At 40.0% G+C, this 14,582-nt stretch overlaps 1 protein-coding gene across 2 annotated transcripts in view; it reads right to left on the bottom strand.

The window, feature by feature from the left end:
• LOC147684244 (putative cation-transporting ATPase 13A4) overlaps positions 1-14,582 on the bottom strand; it is a 330,830-nt gene that overhangs the window by 233,607 nt on the left and 82,641 nt on the right. For both annotated transcript variants that reach the window (XM_086944643.1, XM_086944642.1), the window contains exon 3: positions 1,381-1,527. In XM_086944643.1, the coding sequence (XP_086800769.1) occupies positions 1,381-1,527 (147 nt within the window). The remainder of the gene's footprint in view (positions 1-1,380; positions 1,528-14,582) is intronic.

Here is a 14,582-nt window from a genome sequence, read left to right on the forward strand (position 1 = left end):
AACACTCTAACTCACATTCATGTCTATATGCAATACATAATACAATATATACATCACAAGTACAATATATACAATACATACACAAGCCAAAATTCTTTTATACAGAATTTTTTTCCATGTATACCCTAAGTATACACAAAAAATTCTCACAGTGTACACTCCTAACTCCAAGTAGTACATTCAAAGGAAGTCCTAAAAGCGCCAGAGGTGAAACACCCCAAGCTAATTATTTTTGAAGGCGCTTATATCTTAATTTGGACCAACTCAACACTTAGGGGACTCCTCATCTAAGTGTTGACGCAGTCGCGGTCGTGTTTCAGCCAGTCATTTCTATAGGCTTCATCAGGACAAGGGTATAAGTTCACTTCAATATCAGTGAAGAAAGCACTCTCCAGCCCCTAATATACAGGGACCTTTCACTAAGGCCACTCAGTCCGAAGGGACACTAGATATCTGAAAGGACGCAGTCCTTCCGTGCCCACTTAAACATCCACGGAGTCACTCCTTGTTATTTCAAAGGTGTCGCAACTCTCCTTCTCCTCTCAAGGGGGGATCCCTGTCACTTGATCCAGATTCTCATACGAAGCGGTCGACATCCGTCATGAAGAACACCTATTCAATGATAGTCAAGACTTTCTCAATAGTTGTGTTTGTATCCTGATACCGCCACATCTTACATCATTCAATGATTCTTAAATGAATCTATGCAATTGTAGTTGATGTTTCTTTCCTTTTATGGTTTTAGGGTTCGGTTCCATTCACGTCAATGCTACATAGATCTTTTGTGATGTGTTTGAATATTTATTGCAGTATATAATGTGTGAAGTTGTATAGAGTGCATGCTGTTGGTGAGAGTTAAGGTTATGTTTACTACACAGATGAATTCCACATATTCCACATATTTAGCTTTTTTATTGTAATCACAATTCCCTCCCTTCAATCATAAGTAAATTTCTGCTAAGGTTTTATCCGGGGATTTCTCAGGGCTCATTCTGATAAAATAATTCTGTAATACTGCATGTAGAATTACCAATAATGCAGGTGTGTGTTACGGCAACATGACAAGCTCCACTGCTTAGATAACGATGTAAAGCCTCATGGATCACCCTTCATGATCTGCAACCCTTATTCACAGTATTTTCCCTGTTGAAATGTTCACAAGATTTACCTGCAGTGACTTGTGCAGGAAAAACATGTGGAATTTGCATATAAATTGTAATCCAGTATCAAGTGCAAGCTGAAATGTATACAGTATCTGGGATTATTGAAGCACTCGCAATGAGCCCTTTAGTATGGACGACTGTACTTCTAATACCCCCCCCCCCCTCCAGAATTCTGCTGACGTGATTGTGCTGATGGTGAGGATACTGAAGGTTCTACCTTGTGCTCTGGCTTCATGATGGCTCGGTTGATTAGAGCGTTCTTGTCAGCCGCAATTAGATAGTCTCTCTTCCCCCTCGATGGGCTCATGAGCGCAGGCAGGTAGATCCATTTCACCTTCTTCCTGGAGTAGGATTTAAAGTCATCCTAAAGAGAGATGTTACAGGAGAGTCAGTCCACGGTCAATGGACAGCAGAGGAGGAAGTCAACACACAGCTGTTGAGCAATGCTCTACTGTTTCTGTTTCCAAACCACAAGATTGAATAGAACCTTATCATCGAAACACATTTCTTATCTCTGAGACCTTGACTAGTTCTGGAGTGTTATAGTAATATCATATCTGTTGGGCAATGCTCTGTTTCTTTCTCCAGACCACAAGATGGAAGAGAACCTTATCACAGAAACACACTTGATATCCATGAGAACTTGACTAGTTGTATAGTGGAATAGTAAACTCATAGCTGTTGAGCAATCTCTATTGTTTCTGTCTCCAACCCACAAGATGGAAGAGACCCGTCTCATAGAAACACATGTCCGATCCCTGAACCTTTGATTAGCTGTGGAGTGTAATGGAAAACTGCTCTCATCTTGTAGTTAGAATTTCTTCTCTAAAAGTTAGTTCAAAGGAATAAGGGTCACTATCTCTCCCAAGGACAAAACATAAAACACTGAAATAGTGATGTGGAACAGTTGTAGAATGTAGTGAACACTGTAAATTGAATTTGCAATATTACTGGTGCCCAAATACTAGCCTTATTCTAGGTATGGCAGTAAATCTGAATTGGGTACAAATAGTGTTTGCACTGATTTTTCCTTTGGAATCGGGTCAAATTTTCGTTGAACATACAATTTCCTCCAAGCATTGACAGGGTTTTGCATGTTCAACACACTTTGGAAAGTCAAGTACTGCATTGCACTACTGGTTGAAAAGGCTGTTAGTGGACATTACCCACCATCTGAACCAGAGAAACCCTAAATCAAATGCAATCCCCCCTTGTTAACAATGTAATCATCTTTGCACTCTCCTGTGCCCTGCCTCCCTACAGTTGTTTTGGTGATATGGATGGGGGAGGGGTTCTCTTACTGGAAGTATATTAATGTACTTACTCACCGCTGTTGAATGCTTTTCTTTGGTTTAACTTTTACAGTACAATTGTAATAACATGCAGTGTTGATTTCCTGTGATCGGGTAATGATCACTGTTAATGCCTTGGTTTCGTACCACAATTGGATAATCCTCTGAGATATGTATTGCACTGATCATAATTAAAACATGTTTAATAGAACTCTGTAATCATGCTATAATGAGTATTCACCCTTAACTCTCAGACAGTCCCACCAGGTCTGGGGACCAGAATATCATCTAGAATAAATATTATTTACATAATATCCCCATACTGTTAATAACAGAACATTTACACCCATTGTAATATTTTGTAAAATTATTCAGGACATAATATTTACGTCAGAAGATATATTCATATGTGATATTCTGACACAGAGTCACCACAATGTTATTTACCTAGGTTTAGTTCTTAACAATGTCCCCCGCAGCGTAGCTTTAGATTTAGTTAGGAAAAGGTAGACGCAATAGTGTCTCTCTGCACCTGCATTGCTAGGTCCCTCTAGTACGGAATTAACAGGTAAGTACAAAAATATTGATGTTAAAAATATCAATTTAAACATATATATATAAAATAAAATAATATATATGAAATATATTAAATATTAATTTTAACAAAATAAATTAAATGTAATATGCATATTAACAAAATATAACAATTTAACTTAATTAAAAAGATAAACGCATAAACATAATTATTAATCATTTTAAAGTAAAAATATATATATTAATTAACTATTATCTTTAATTTATTTTAAAACTTTAAAATTATATAAAAATAATATATATATATATCAATAATAGTAAATATATTTAAAAAAAAGCTATAATAATTTAAAATATTAAATTATTAGAAAATATTTAAACTTATATTTCCCAAATACAATCAGTGCAGCAATAGGGCAACTGTTGGATAGCAAAATAATAAAATGTACTGTTCCAACTCCAGTGAGTGCAACAGTAGGGAATGTGTTGGATAGCGGGGGGGTAAAAATTACTTTTCTCATTCCAGTGAGAGCAACAGTAGGTAAAGTGTTGGATAATGGAGGGGAAAACATGACTATTCCCACTCCGAAGAAGGCAAAAGTAGGGAAAGAGTTGGATAGCGAAGGAGTAAAAATTACTATTCCCACTGCAAAGAGTGCAACAGTTGGGTAAAGTGTTGGATAGCAAAATAATAACATTTACTATTCCAACTCCAGTGAGTGCAACAGTAGGGAAAGTGTTGGATAGTGGAGGGGTAAAAATTACTATTCCCACTCCAAAGACCGCAGCAGTAGGGTAGTGTTGGATAGTGGAGGGGTAACATTTACTATTCCCACTCCAGTGCGAACAACAGTAGGGAAAGTTTTTGCTAGCGGAGGGGTAAAATCTACTAATCTCACTCCAAAGAGTGCAAAGGTAGGGAAAGTGTTGGATAGCCGAGGGGTGAAAATTACTATTCCCACACCACTGAATGCAACAGTAGAGAAAGTGTTGGATAGTGGAAGGGTACAATAACTATTCCAACTCCAGTGAGTGCAACATTAGGGAAAGTGTTGGATAGCGAAGAGCCAAAAATCCCAATTCACACTCATACAGTTAAAACACAAATAAAAAAAACTGTAAGAAATATACAACAAAATCATAAAAAATAAACAATATTTAGAAATTAAAAACCAAATATATTAAATATATACAAAGAAAAAACAGTATAATATTAATTACATATAGAAAACCTACAAACAATATATATTAGAACATAATAAATACATTCATAAAACAATCTTTTAAACTAGAAAATATTTACAAACAAATACATTAATTAATACATAATGTATTTATATATTTCCTAACCTATCACACCACACCAATAACAAAACACTTCCACATTTTTATTTATATTTTACCTCAAAATTAACATAATTATTAAGCAATTTAAAATATATTAATAATAACAAATAACTAATAAACATTAATTGACTACACACCCTTTAACACTATAATATCCACAACATACACCTAAATGAAATTCTAAAATATTAAAACACAATGAAAATGTATACATAAATTAAAAACTATTACTATTAACAACTAAAAATAAAGTAATTAAAATGTATGCAATACCCACAGATTACCCGTTTAAAAGTAAAAACAATAGACAAAATAATTAAACAAATACCTAAAATAAATATCTAATAGTTAACATTAATTAACAACTATATATTAATTAATAAAATATAAATTACTTCCCGCCTTTTCCCTATAAACACCAAAACACACAACCAAAATTAACTACACAATTACCATATTTACCATAATTAATTACCAATTAATTAATTAAAATTGATTAACATCCAATTATTAATTCATCAATTAAAAATAAATTACTTCCCACCCTTAACACCTATCAACACCACAACACACACCTAATATTAATTACACAATTACCATAATTATCTACCAATATTAATTCTTGAGAGAAGGCTCTTTTAGACACCAAAGCAGACACTCCACAGTTAGGTAAGCGTAGTCTGCCGGTCCTCTTATAGGCGAATGACGCAGTCCTCCTGGCGAGGACTGCTAGGGGCTTACAACTTTTGCTTCTTTTATGGAGGAGTTGGACTTATCAGTAAATCATTCCAAGTCATACATTATGCAAGTGGGCCCTGGTAAGGTGAAGGCAAAGCAGCACATTTTTAAATTAGGATGTTTGCCAATACCTAAAACTAACGTCTTCTCCTACCTGGGAGTTGTATTTGACGGCTCCCTGAGCTGCCGCCCCCTGATTAATCACAAGAAAGGGGACCTAGTTAAAGCCTCTGCAGCCATTTTTAACTTTGCCATTAGAGTATGTAGGAAACCAATAGGGGCCCTCCTGAAGATTCATCAAGCAAAATGTATCTCTAAGGTTAGGTATAGGAGCGAAATATGTGGTCATATTGAACTTGGGGCCTTCCAGAGCACCCAAAACTCATTTTTGCGAAGAGTTCTCTATGTTCCGCAATGTACTCCATCCTATGCTGTACACAAGGAATTGGGGATGTCTTTCCTTGCTGATGACCTAGCTTTTTGCCTTTGTCCTTGTGGCTCAAAATTTGGTCAAAGCAGGAGAATACACTTAGTGAAGACATCATACAGGATTGTCTCTCACTCAATCATCCTTCGCGCATCTGCTGGCTCCAGTACATAAGTGTTTGCCTCGCCAGGCGAGAAAGAGCAGATCTTTATACGAACCCAGAGGGTATTTGCAAAAGGGACCTAGTTTGGGTAAAGGAGGGTTTTTAAGAAATTGTCATCATGATGAAGAGGATAACGAGTTGTGTAAACCAAGTGTGCAAAAATATCTCATGTTCAAAACTGTGCCTACCACTGAGGTTTACCTTCTAGGGCGCAAAAGTACTTATGAACTGTTTCTACTGAAGAGGTTCCGGCTCAACCTTTTCCACTATTTATTGGCATACCCCCAAGGTTCCCACAGAGGTCAGTGCTACATGCCCTGTGGCTGGGACGGAGAGTCTCCACAAGACATGATGCACTTTTTAATGTTTTGTACCTTTTATGTTGTACCCCAAAAATTATTTTGTATTCCCATTTAAAAAAAAATTGGGTTGTAGGCGGGTAAGACCAGCTTTTATCTTTTTAAAACTTCTCTCTAGCGATACCGTTTTGCACACTCTTAGTTTTTTACGGGATGCCATTAGACTCAGGAAAAGTCGTGATTAATATTTGAATTGCATATCACGCATTTTCCGTATGTCTTGATTATATTTGGATTTTGGTACTGTACGATGCTTCTTTGTAGCTGTTTGTGACTTTTATGGTTGTATCCTTAAAGCCGTATAAAGTTTAATATTGATTGATTGAACTATCAATTATTTAATTGAAATTATTAACATCAATTATTAATTTATCAATTAAAAATAAGTTACTTCCCACCCTGAACACCTATAAACACCACAACACACACCTAAAATTAGTTCCACAGTTACCATAATTAACTTTAAATTAATTAATTTAAATGAATTAACAACCATTTATTAATTAATTATTAATAAATAACTTTATACATTTAACACTATAACAACTCAATTAAAAAAATATTAATAAACAAAAAATAATCAATACATTCAATATAATTACATTACTTCCCACCCTATTCCTCTATAAACTCACACCTGCTACATAACTAAAAACACAAAATTAAAATAATTAATAACTGCTAAAAATGTAACACATATATTAAAAATACAGTCAATTCTTATCCCCCAAAACTTACAACATATACATATAAAATATATACTAAAATACATAACATTAATCAACAAAAAATACTTTTAACAACTATATTTTTGCAAATTATATTAACCACTCTAATATTTTAAAATCAATATTATTTACCTTAAGTCGATATTCTTGACAACGATATTCCTGCTGTCGATATTTCTGACGCACGATATTTGCAACTCAATATTTGTGCAACTTGATATGTGTGATTCAATATTCTGTCTCTGCGCCACTTCTCTCACCCAGAAGAGATGCAGTGATAGCTTCCCTGACCCAGAAGAGATGCAGTGATAGCTTCTCTCACCAGAAGAGATGCAGTGATAGCTTCCCTGACTCAGAAGAGATGCAGTGATAGCTTCCCTCACCCAGAAGAGATGCAGTGATAGCTTCCCTCACCCAGAAGAGATGCAGTGATAGCTTCCCTCACCCAGAAGAGATGCAGTGATCGCTTCCCTCACCCAGAAGAGATGCAGTAATAGCTTCCCATCACCCAGAAGAGATGCAGTAATAGCTTCCTATCACCCAGAAGAGATGCAGTGATAGCTTCCCTCACCCAGAAGAGATGCAGTGATCGCTTCCCTCACTCAGAAGAGATGCAGTGATAGGCTTCACTGACCCAGAAGAGATGCAGTGATGGCTTCCCTCACCCATAGGGGATGCAGTGATAGCTTCCCTCACCCAGAAGAGATGCAGTGATAGCTTCCCTCACACAGAAGGGATTCAGTGATAGAGTCTCTCACCCAGAACAGATGCAGTGATAGCTTCCCTCACCCAGAACAGATGTAGTAATAGTGTCATTCACCCAGAATAGATGCAGTGATAGCTTCCCTTACCCAGAATAGATGCAGTGATAGCTTCTCATCACCCAGAAGAGATGCAATGACAGCTTCCCTCACCCAGAGGTGATACAGTGATAGCTTCCTGGACCCTGACCCTGAACTGGTGCAGCACAAAATGAGGAGTTCATAACAGGATAAATTGATCTTCTCAACAAAGCATGTGATGGCAGTTTGTGATTCAGTGAAAAAACATTTAAGTACTTCTTTTGGGAAGGAATAATTCTTGGATTTAGCATTTATGAACATATATTCCAACAAAGTAATCTACTTCACACCCCCTACCTACACAATGTTTCATGTACTCATCTTACTTGTGTAATTGCCTCAAAACACTGACTGCCTTTAAAAGAAAATATGTAATGTTGAGGTTAAAGTTATAACCTGCCATGGAACAAAGCGTCGAGAAATGGTGAGGACGTTTGAGATTCCTGAATTGATTTCCATCTCTGTTTTTGAAATACTGATCCACAAGGTTTGAAACTCACCTTGTACCATGACCTACAAAATGTGTGTTTAATTGAAGGCTATATGTCTGGAGTGCTGGATGTTGCCATAACAGACACAATGACATTAACTGTGGTTTCTGATGGCAGTGCCCGAGGCATGTCATGCTGTAAGATGCTGCACCCTGGCACACAATGATTGCAACCTCTAAATCATGGCTACTTTACTGAAAATTGACTGCAGCACCCCTCAGATACAACTGCTGCACCCCACAGATATGACTGCTACGCCCCTCAGATACGACTGCTACACTCCTGGAATTTCATTTCAGCACCTCAATTAAAAGCTTTATCTGTTTCATAGCATTCAATTGTATTTACATTGAAGCAACTTTCAATAAAGTACTCCCTCTTTCTAATGTCCAGTCTGAGTAGATCCAAACATTGGTGCATGCGCACCCTGGGCTCCATTCTGAAAGAATATGAAGAGCCCCCGCCCACCTCCCCTGAGCCAGAGGGTGAAAGCTGGGGGGAAACCCACATGCATCAGTGTGGGCCAACCCACTGCCACATTAAGAAGAGTAACCACAGTCCCACCGCAACCCCAGAAGGGAACCTCAAATGGGAGGCCAGACACCACAAATGGGAGGCCAGACACAGACCTGAAGCCCAGCGTAGAGCCACAAATGGGAAGCCAGACACAGACCTGAGGCCCAGCAGGGAACCACAAATGGGAGGCCAAATCAGGCCTGATTCCAACAGGGAACCATGAATGGGAGGCCAGACACAAGCCGGAAGCACATCAGGAAACCGCAAACGGGAGGCCAGACACAGGCCTGAAGCCTATAGATGGAAGCACAAAAGGGAGGCCAGACACAGACCTGAAGCCCAGCATAGAGCCACAAATGGGAGGCCAGACACAGACCCGAAGCCAAGCAGGGAACACAAATGGGAGGCCAAATCAGGCCTGAAGCCCAGAAGGGAACCATGAATGGGAGGCCAAACACAGGCCTGAAGCCAAAGCAGGGAACCATGAATGGGAGACCAGACACACATCCCAGAGGGTAACCACAAATGGGAGGCCAGACACAGGTTTGAAGCCCAGCAGGGAACCATGAATGGGAGACCAGACACAGGTCTGAAGCCCAGCAGGGAACCATGAATGGGAGACCAGACACACATCCCAGAGGGTAACCACAAATGGGAGGCCAGACACAGGTTTGAAGCTCAGCAGGGAGCCACAAATGGGGGGCCAGGCACAGGCCTAAAGCCCAGCAGGGAACCACATATGGTAGGCCAGACACAGGCTTGAAGTCCAGCAGGGAGCCACAAATGAGAGGCTAGACACAGGTTTGAAGCAAAGCAGGGAACCATGAATGGGAGGCCAGACACAGGACGGAAGCCCAGAGGGTAACCACAAATGGGGGGCCAGACACAGGCTTGAAGTCCAGCAGGGAGCCACAAATGAGAGGCTATACACAGGCCTGAAACCCAGGGGCTGGTGTTGGTGCATACATTGATAGCAGAGGACTAGCTGCAAGTCTATCATGGCCCAGGGAGCCTGCAAAAGCAGGAATACAATTCACAGCAGAAACAAACTACAAAAATAAAGCAGAAAAGGCCCAAGGATGATCACAAAAGGAAAACATGAACTTCCATGGAGAAGGGCTTGAGAGTGCAACTGCTTTATAGAGGTTCATGGAAAAACAGGAGGATTCTGGAAAGAGGAGGTCTGTTGGGAGGGAGAGGTTCTTATAAACATTTCTTCTCTGTTTGATAGGCAACAAGGGGCCTGCTACTTTGTGTGACACACCTAATGATAGAAGGACGGGTTCTGGAAGCGATGAGGAGGTAATTAGTAATTATCCTGTTGTGCTTGTGTTGCAGTGTGAAACACTGGTGTTCTCTGCAGCAGCTCTGGTTTTCTACACTTGAGCTCTTGTTGCCAAAGGATACTGGTGAATGGGCATCGTGAATCTAATGACCCGACTCATTTACCACGTTTCAAGGGTAGGGGCACAGAGTTGTGACCAGAGGCAGACTCCAGGCACTCCTGTTGTCCTGGTGATCATGGCAGACCACTTTGTTCTTCATGTGGAGGGCACACTATGGTCTTTTTACCAATCCTCAAAACTGTGAAGATGGCCCTTCATGCTTTATAGACTGACCCCAAGGTTTTACCACCTCTGCACTTTGGAAAGGTACTACCGCTGGATCCTGCTACAGGTAGCTGAAAAGATTAATATACTTCATTTGGAGCATTCTCCATAAAGTCTTTATTGGCTGGTAGTTTGGGGTTAAGCTCCAGACTGGAACGTCCCATTTTTAGGAGGACACAGACTGGTTTGCATATTGCTGGTCTCTGTCTAGAGTGGCACCGTAGGCGATAAGCAATTGTCCGGATTACAGCCACGAGCAATCACCAGTCGCTGAAATTCATCCAAGCATTCCTTCCCTCATGTTGTTCTTTTGGCAAGTAAAGGTTTTCCAGTTTTATAGGGAATCAACACAAAATGGCAGACTAAGCCTATTTGATGCCAAAGCTAGCCTTGTGGAAGCTCAAGCATTGAAGGAAGTCCAAGATGAAAGTTCATCCTCCTGCAGCCTCCATGAGCTCTTCATGAACAGCAAAGCTTCAAGCCTTTGTCACAGTTGTGATGTTCTACAACTAGTGGAGGGCTGGTGAGTACATTCAAAGGGGAGCTGAGCTACAGCCTGAGGTGAGCCATCTAAAGAGTCATATTGTAAGTGACACTGTAAATGCCCTGTATACATTTTTCAGAGTTGAGTTACTTCTTGAAGCCTTGTGTTTCAGTCTGGTATATTAGATGACATGACTACATCAACATTTGATGAAATAATAAAAATTGCTTTTTGGAGGTGTCAAGTCTGACGGTCATCCTGATGGTCTCAGTGCGTGGGGATGTTGAGGCAATAATTTTCTGAGAGGGTACTGAAAGTACATAGTGGAGTTATCTCTCTTTCTGTGGTCGCTGGGCCACGTTTTGGGTGGTATCATTTGTATTCTACTTGAGGTCATATTGAAGCATTTACTTATTTTGAGATAAGTTCCATAGCGATTGTGTCACAAAAGACTTGTACTTGAGGCGCTTCTGCATTTTGTCGCTCTGGATTGCAGACATTCTGCCTGGATCCTGTGGAGTTCTTTAGAAGAGCAGCCGGGTCTATCATGCTTGGGAAGTAGTGTTTTTTTCTGTGGTTCTGATGGCTCTTCTGTAGGCTCTGTTAAACTGGCATAGTATCATTTTGTTTTTTTCATATCTTTATTTTCTCTACTTGCATTGTAGTATATTGAGTTATGTTTTCGTTCCTTTGATGTTGTCATGAATACATGCATTTTTTTGTGGTTTACCCTGGATGTGGTCTTTACTGGTATCTGTTTGTCAATGCAATGGAGATCCAATTATAGAAGGTGTGTATGTCTTCAGGTCACATATTTATCTTTCAAGATGGGAGTTGAGTTTTTGGAGTTCTTGGGGATAGTATTGTATTCCAGCCATCAATGGTGTTCAAGGTTGTGGTGGCAGAACGAAAACACCATTGGTTTGTTGGTGTTGAGCCTCTTAGAGGCTTGAGCTGTAACTTTGCACCTTCCTTGAAGCATCTGCTTTAGCTGGGATGAGTGCTGCCATGAATGACTGATGAAAGGAAGTTCCTTTGTGTAGTCTTTCAAAATAATCTGTATAAGGCTGTCTTCCTGACCCCAGCTTCAAGATATATCCCTTTATCAGGATCCTCCTCAGCACTTCTCCCATAGCCTATCTGTCTCATTGGCTTTCTTTCCTTCACTTGAGGGATTCATCAACCTGGCTCCAAAGAAAATTTACTCTCTGAAAGACACATCAATGATATTGACCTAAACTTTAGATTTGAACCCTGGAACATGCTGCCAAGCATGTCTATGAATGACTCTACTCATTGTGGTTCATCTACTTGCTGTATCAGCCGCATTCATGAGCTGTACCTCTCCAGCCAGCATCTCTTCAGCATCCTTTCTATGATAGAACTTGCACTGCTCTCCCACATGACACATGCATCTTTAGCTCTCGGACACTCCCAGCTGGGTTGGCAGCTAGAATATCAGAGTCAGAATGAAATCTCACATACACATGGAGTCCCAATTATCATTCAGAACCATTATGTCCCATTTGAGTAAATAAAAGAACATCTACACCTAATGTGATGTGTTAGTTATATTTAAGACATAGTATTTATCTGAAATTATATTATATATGGTTTTGTGACATTCAACCCCCACTGGACAATCCCCTGAAACAAATTAGAAATACTGCGGGAAGTGACTTCTGTACCACACAGCTGCTAAGACTATGGACCCTTGGCTCTTCACCTTTACATTTACTTCAGGGTCCACCTCTCATCCAGCAGGGATGAAGGGAATGTTGGGGATGGTACAGGGCTCACAACATACTTTGAGAAAAAAAATGCCATAAAAACATTCCATGGCCTGAAATGTGAGTTTTGCATCATTTTAAGTTCAGACTGTAAATATATTTTTGGTTGACTCATCTGGTCCCCATTGGCTGAGAGAAGCTTGATAATATCCAACAAGACTGCATCTTACTTCCAAGCAGTTTTAATGATGTTTAAAATTAGGATTTTTTTCTTAGTGTTAATCTGCATGTGTAAAGTGAGGGCACTTTTAAAGGTCTACAAATCAAGATGGAGGATTTGGTGATTATGAGTTCTGTGGTCCATGGATTGCCGTTACCCCCCTGTCACGGTCCGACCACCACGAGCTCTGCAGTCCATCCGCCGTATTACGAGTAGACTGCAGTGCCGACCACCTTACTAGTTGGCTTTTACAGGAGCTGACCATGGTGGTGGGACCGTCGTCTGAATGTCATGGGAAGCTAAGGATTTGGGGTGCATACTCACCCCTTTCCTGTTCTTACCAGGAGATTTTGACGTGGATGCCTTTCTCCGGGTTCCTTGTACACAGCAGCAATGAAGCTAAATTGTTTCTGCTGTAATAAGGTAAAGGGAGAGCCTGTTTTTCAAGATGCTTTGGACAACTGAATTGTCGACCACAAATCAGGGGAACTGTGTTTGAGTCTTGGCAAGGACGCGCAACATCCTGTGAATCCCGGCAAATCACTTAATCTCCCCGTGCCCAACAAAAATGTAATGTGTCTTCATGTGACGCAACTGGTGCTTGTGTAAAGAGCTCTGATACCCTCAGGCAAAGTTTGTGCTATATAAAACTGTTAAAAAAAGATCTAAAAGTACAATGGCACTGGTGCAACTTTGGTCAGCAGCCATTCACAGACACTCCATGCCTATTTCTGTGCCTCTAGTGGCCAGAAGCTGGTCTTTGCATTTTCAGGAGTAGAGTTGTCCTTTAGATAGTGTGAGAGTTGAGAAGCAGCACAGCATTCTAAAGATTTGGAGACTGCTGGGAAGAGTGTGATTTGTCTTTAGCTAGATAGAATTTCGAGGTCATAGTTTGTCTTCTTGGGCGTGGCTTTACACAGCAAGGTTTATGATCATTTTGGATGGTGCTGAAATTAACAAAAAGATTGACATTACTAATAAAATATTACATTACCCCTGGGATGTAGAGATGGAGAATCCTAATGGGATCTGTATTGGACGGTGAGCCCAATTTACATTTTATCAGGAGTTGAAAATATTTTACTGAAATGAACCAAAACAATAAGAAACTCAGAGTAGCTGAGTCCAAATGGCCACTGGACCAGGAATTTGATAAATGTTTGGAAAAGCAAGAGATTGGTTCAAGGGACCACCAGGCTCCTCTATTGTGAGACGCAGAGTAAGCCAGGGCCGGGAGAGAGACTTTGTTGTGTCAAATCAGGGCCTTTGTTGGTGAAATAAGTGACCCAATCATTGCACAGTTTTTGAAATTGAGCGATTTAGGCAGAAGAGATAGGGGAGTCAAACGCTCTTTTCCCACCACTAGGAATATTTTCTACTTGTAGCAAGGTGAAATAATATTACTGGGGAAATATTCCCTACGAATTGGGAAATTGCGGGCTTGTATGAGAGTAACTAAGGGGCATATTATCAAGGGGGTTTATCTCTGCTTTTTTTGGCTTTAAAAGCCAAGAAAGCGGAGATAAAATTATCTCCCTATTACCTAGCTGTTGCTAACACCAGTTAGCGACAGCTAGTAGGAGATAGCTACCATCTTGGGCCCCGCTTTGCATGTCAGTGAAATTTATCACTAATGACATGCAAAGTGGGCGTGCCAAGGTGTTAGCGACTGGAAACAGTCGCTAACATCGCTATCTCCTATTACCAACTTTTGGAGATATTTGCGCTAAGCGCGAATATCTCCAAAAGCTAACACCTGCCCCTGAGCAGTTCTTAGCCATGTTATCCAATGGTAGGTAGATAACATGGCTAAGAGCATTAGCTCGGTAATGCATGAATATCGCTGACCTTTCAGTGATATTCATGCATTTCGGCCGATTTTTATCGCTTAGGAGATAAGATTTGATAATAGCAAGGTTCCTAAGCTATAAAATTCGC

This window comes from Lissotriton vulgaris, chromosome 11 (genome assembly GCF_964263255.1).
Source record: "Lissotriton vulgaris chromosome 11, aLisVul1.2, whole genome shotgun sequence".
In the NCBI taxonomy this organism is placed as follows: domain Eukaryota; kingdom Metazoa; phylum Chordata; class Amphibia; order Caudata; family Salamandridae; genus Lissotriton; species Lissotriton vulgaris.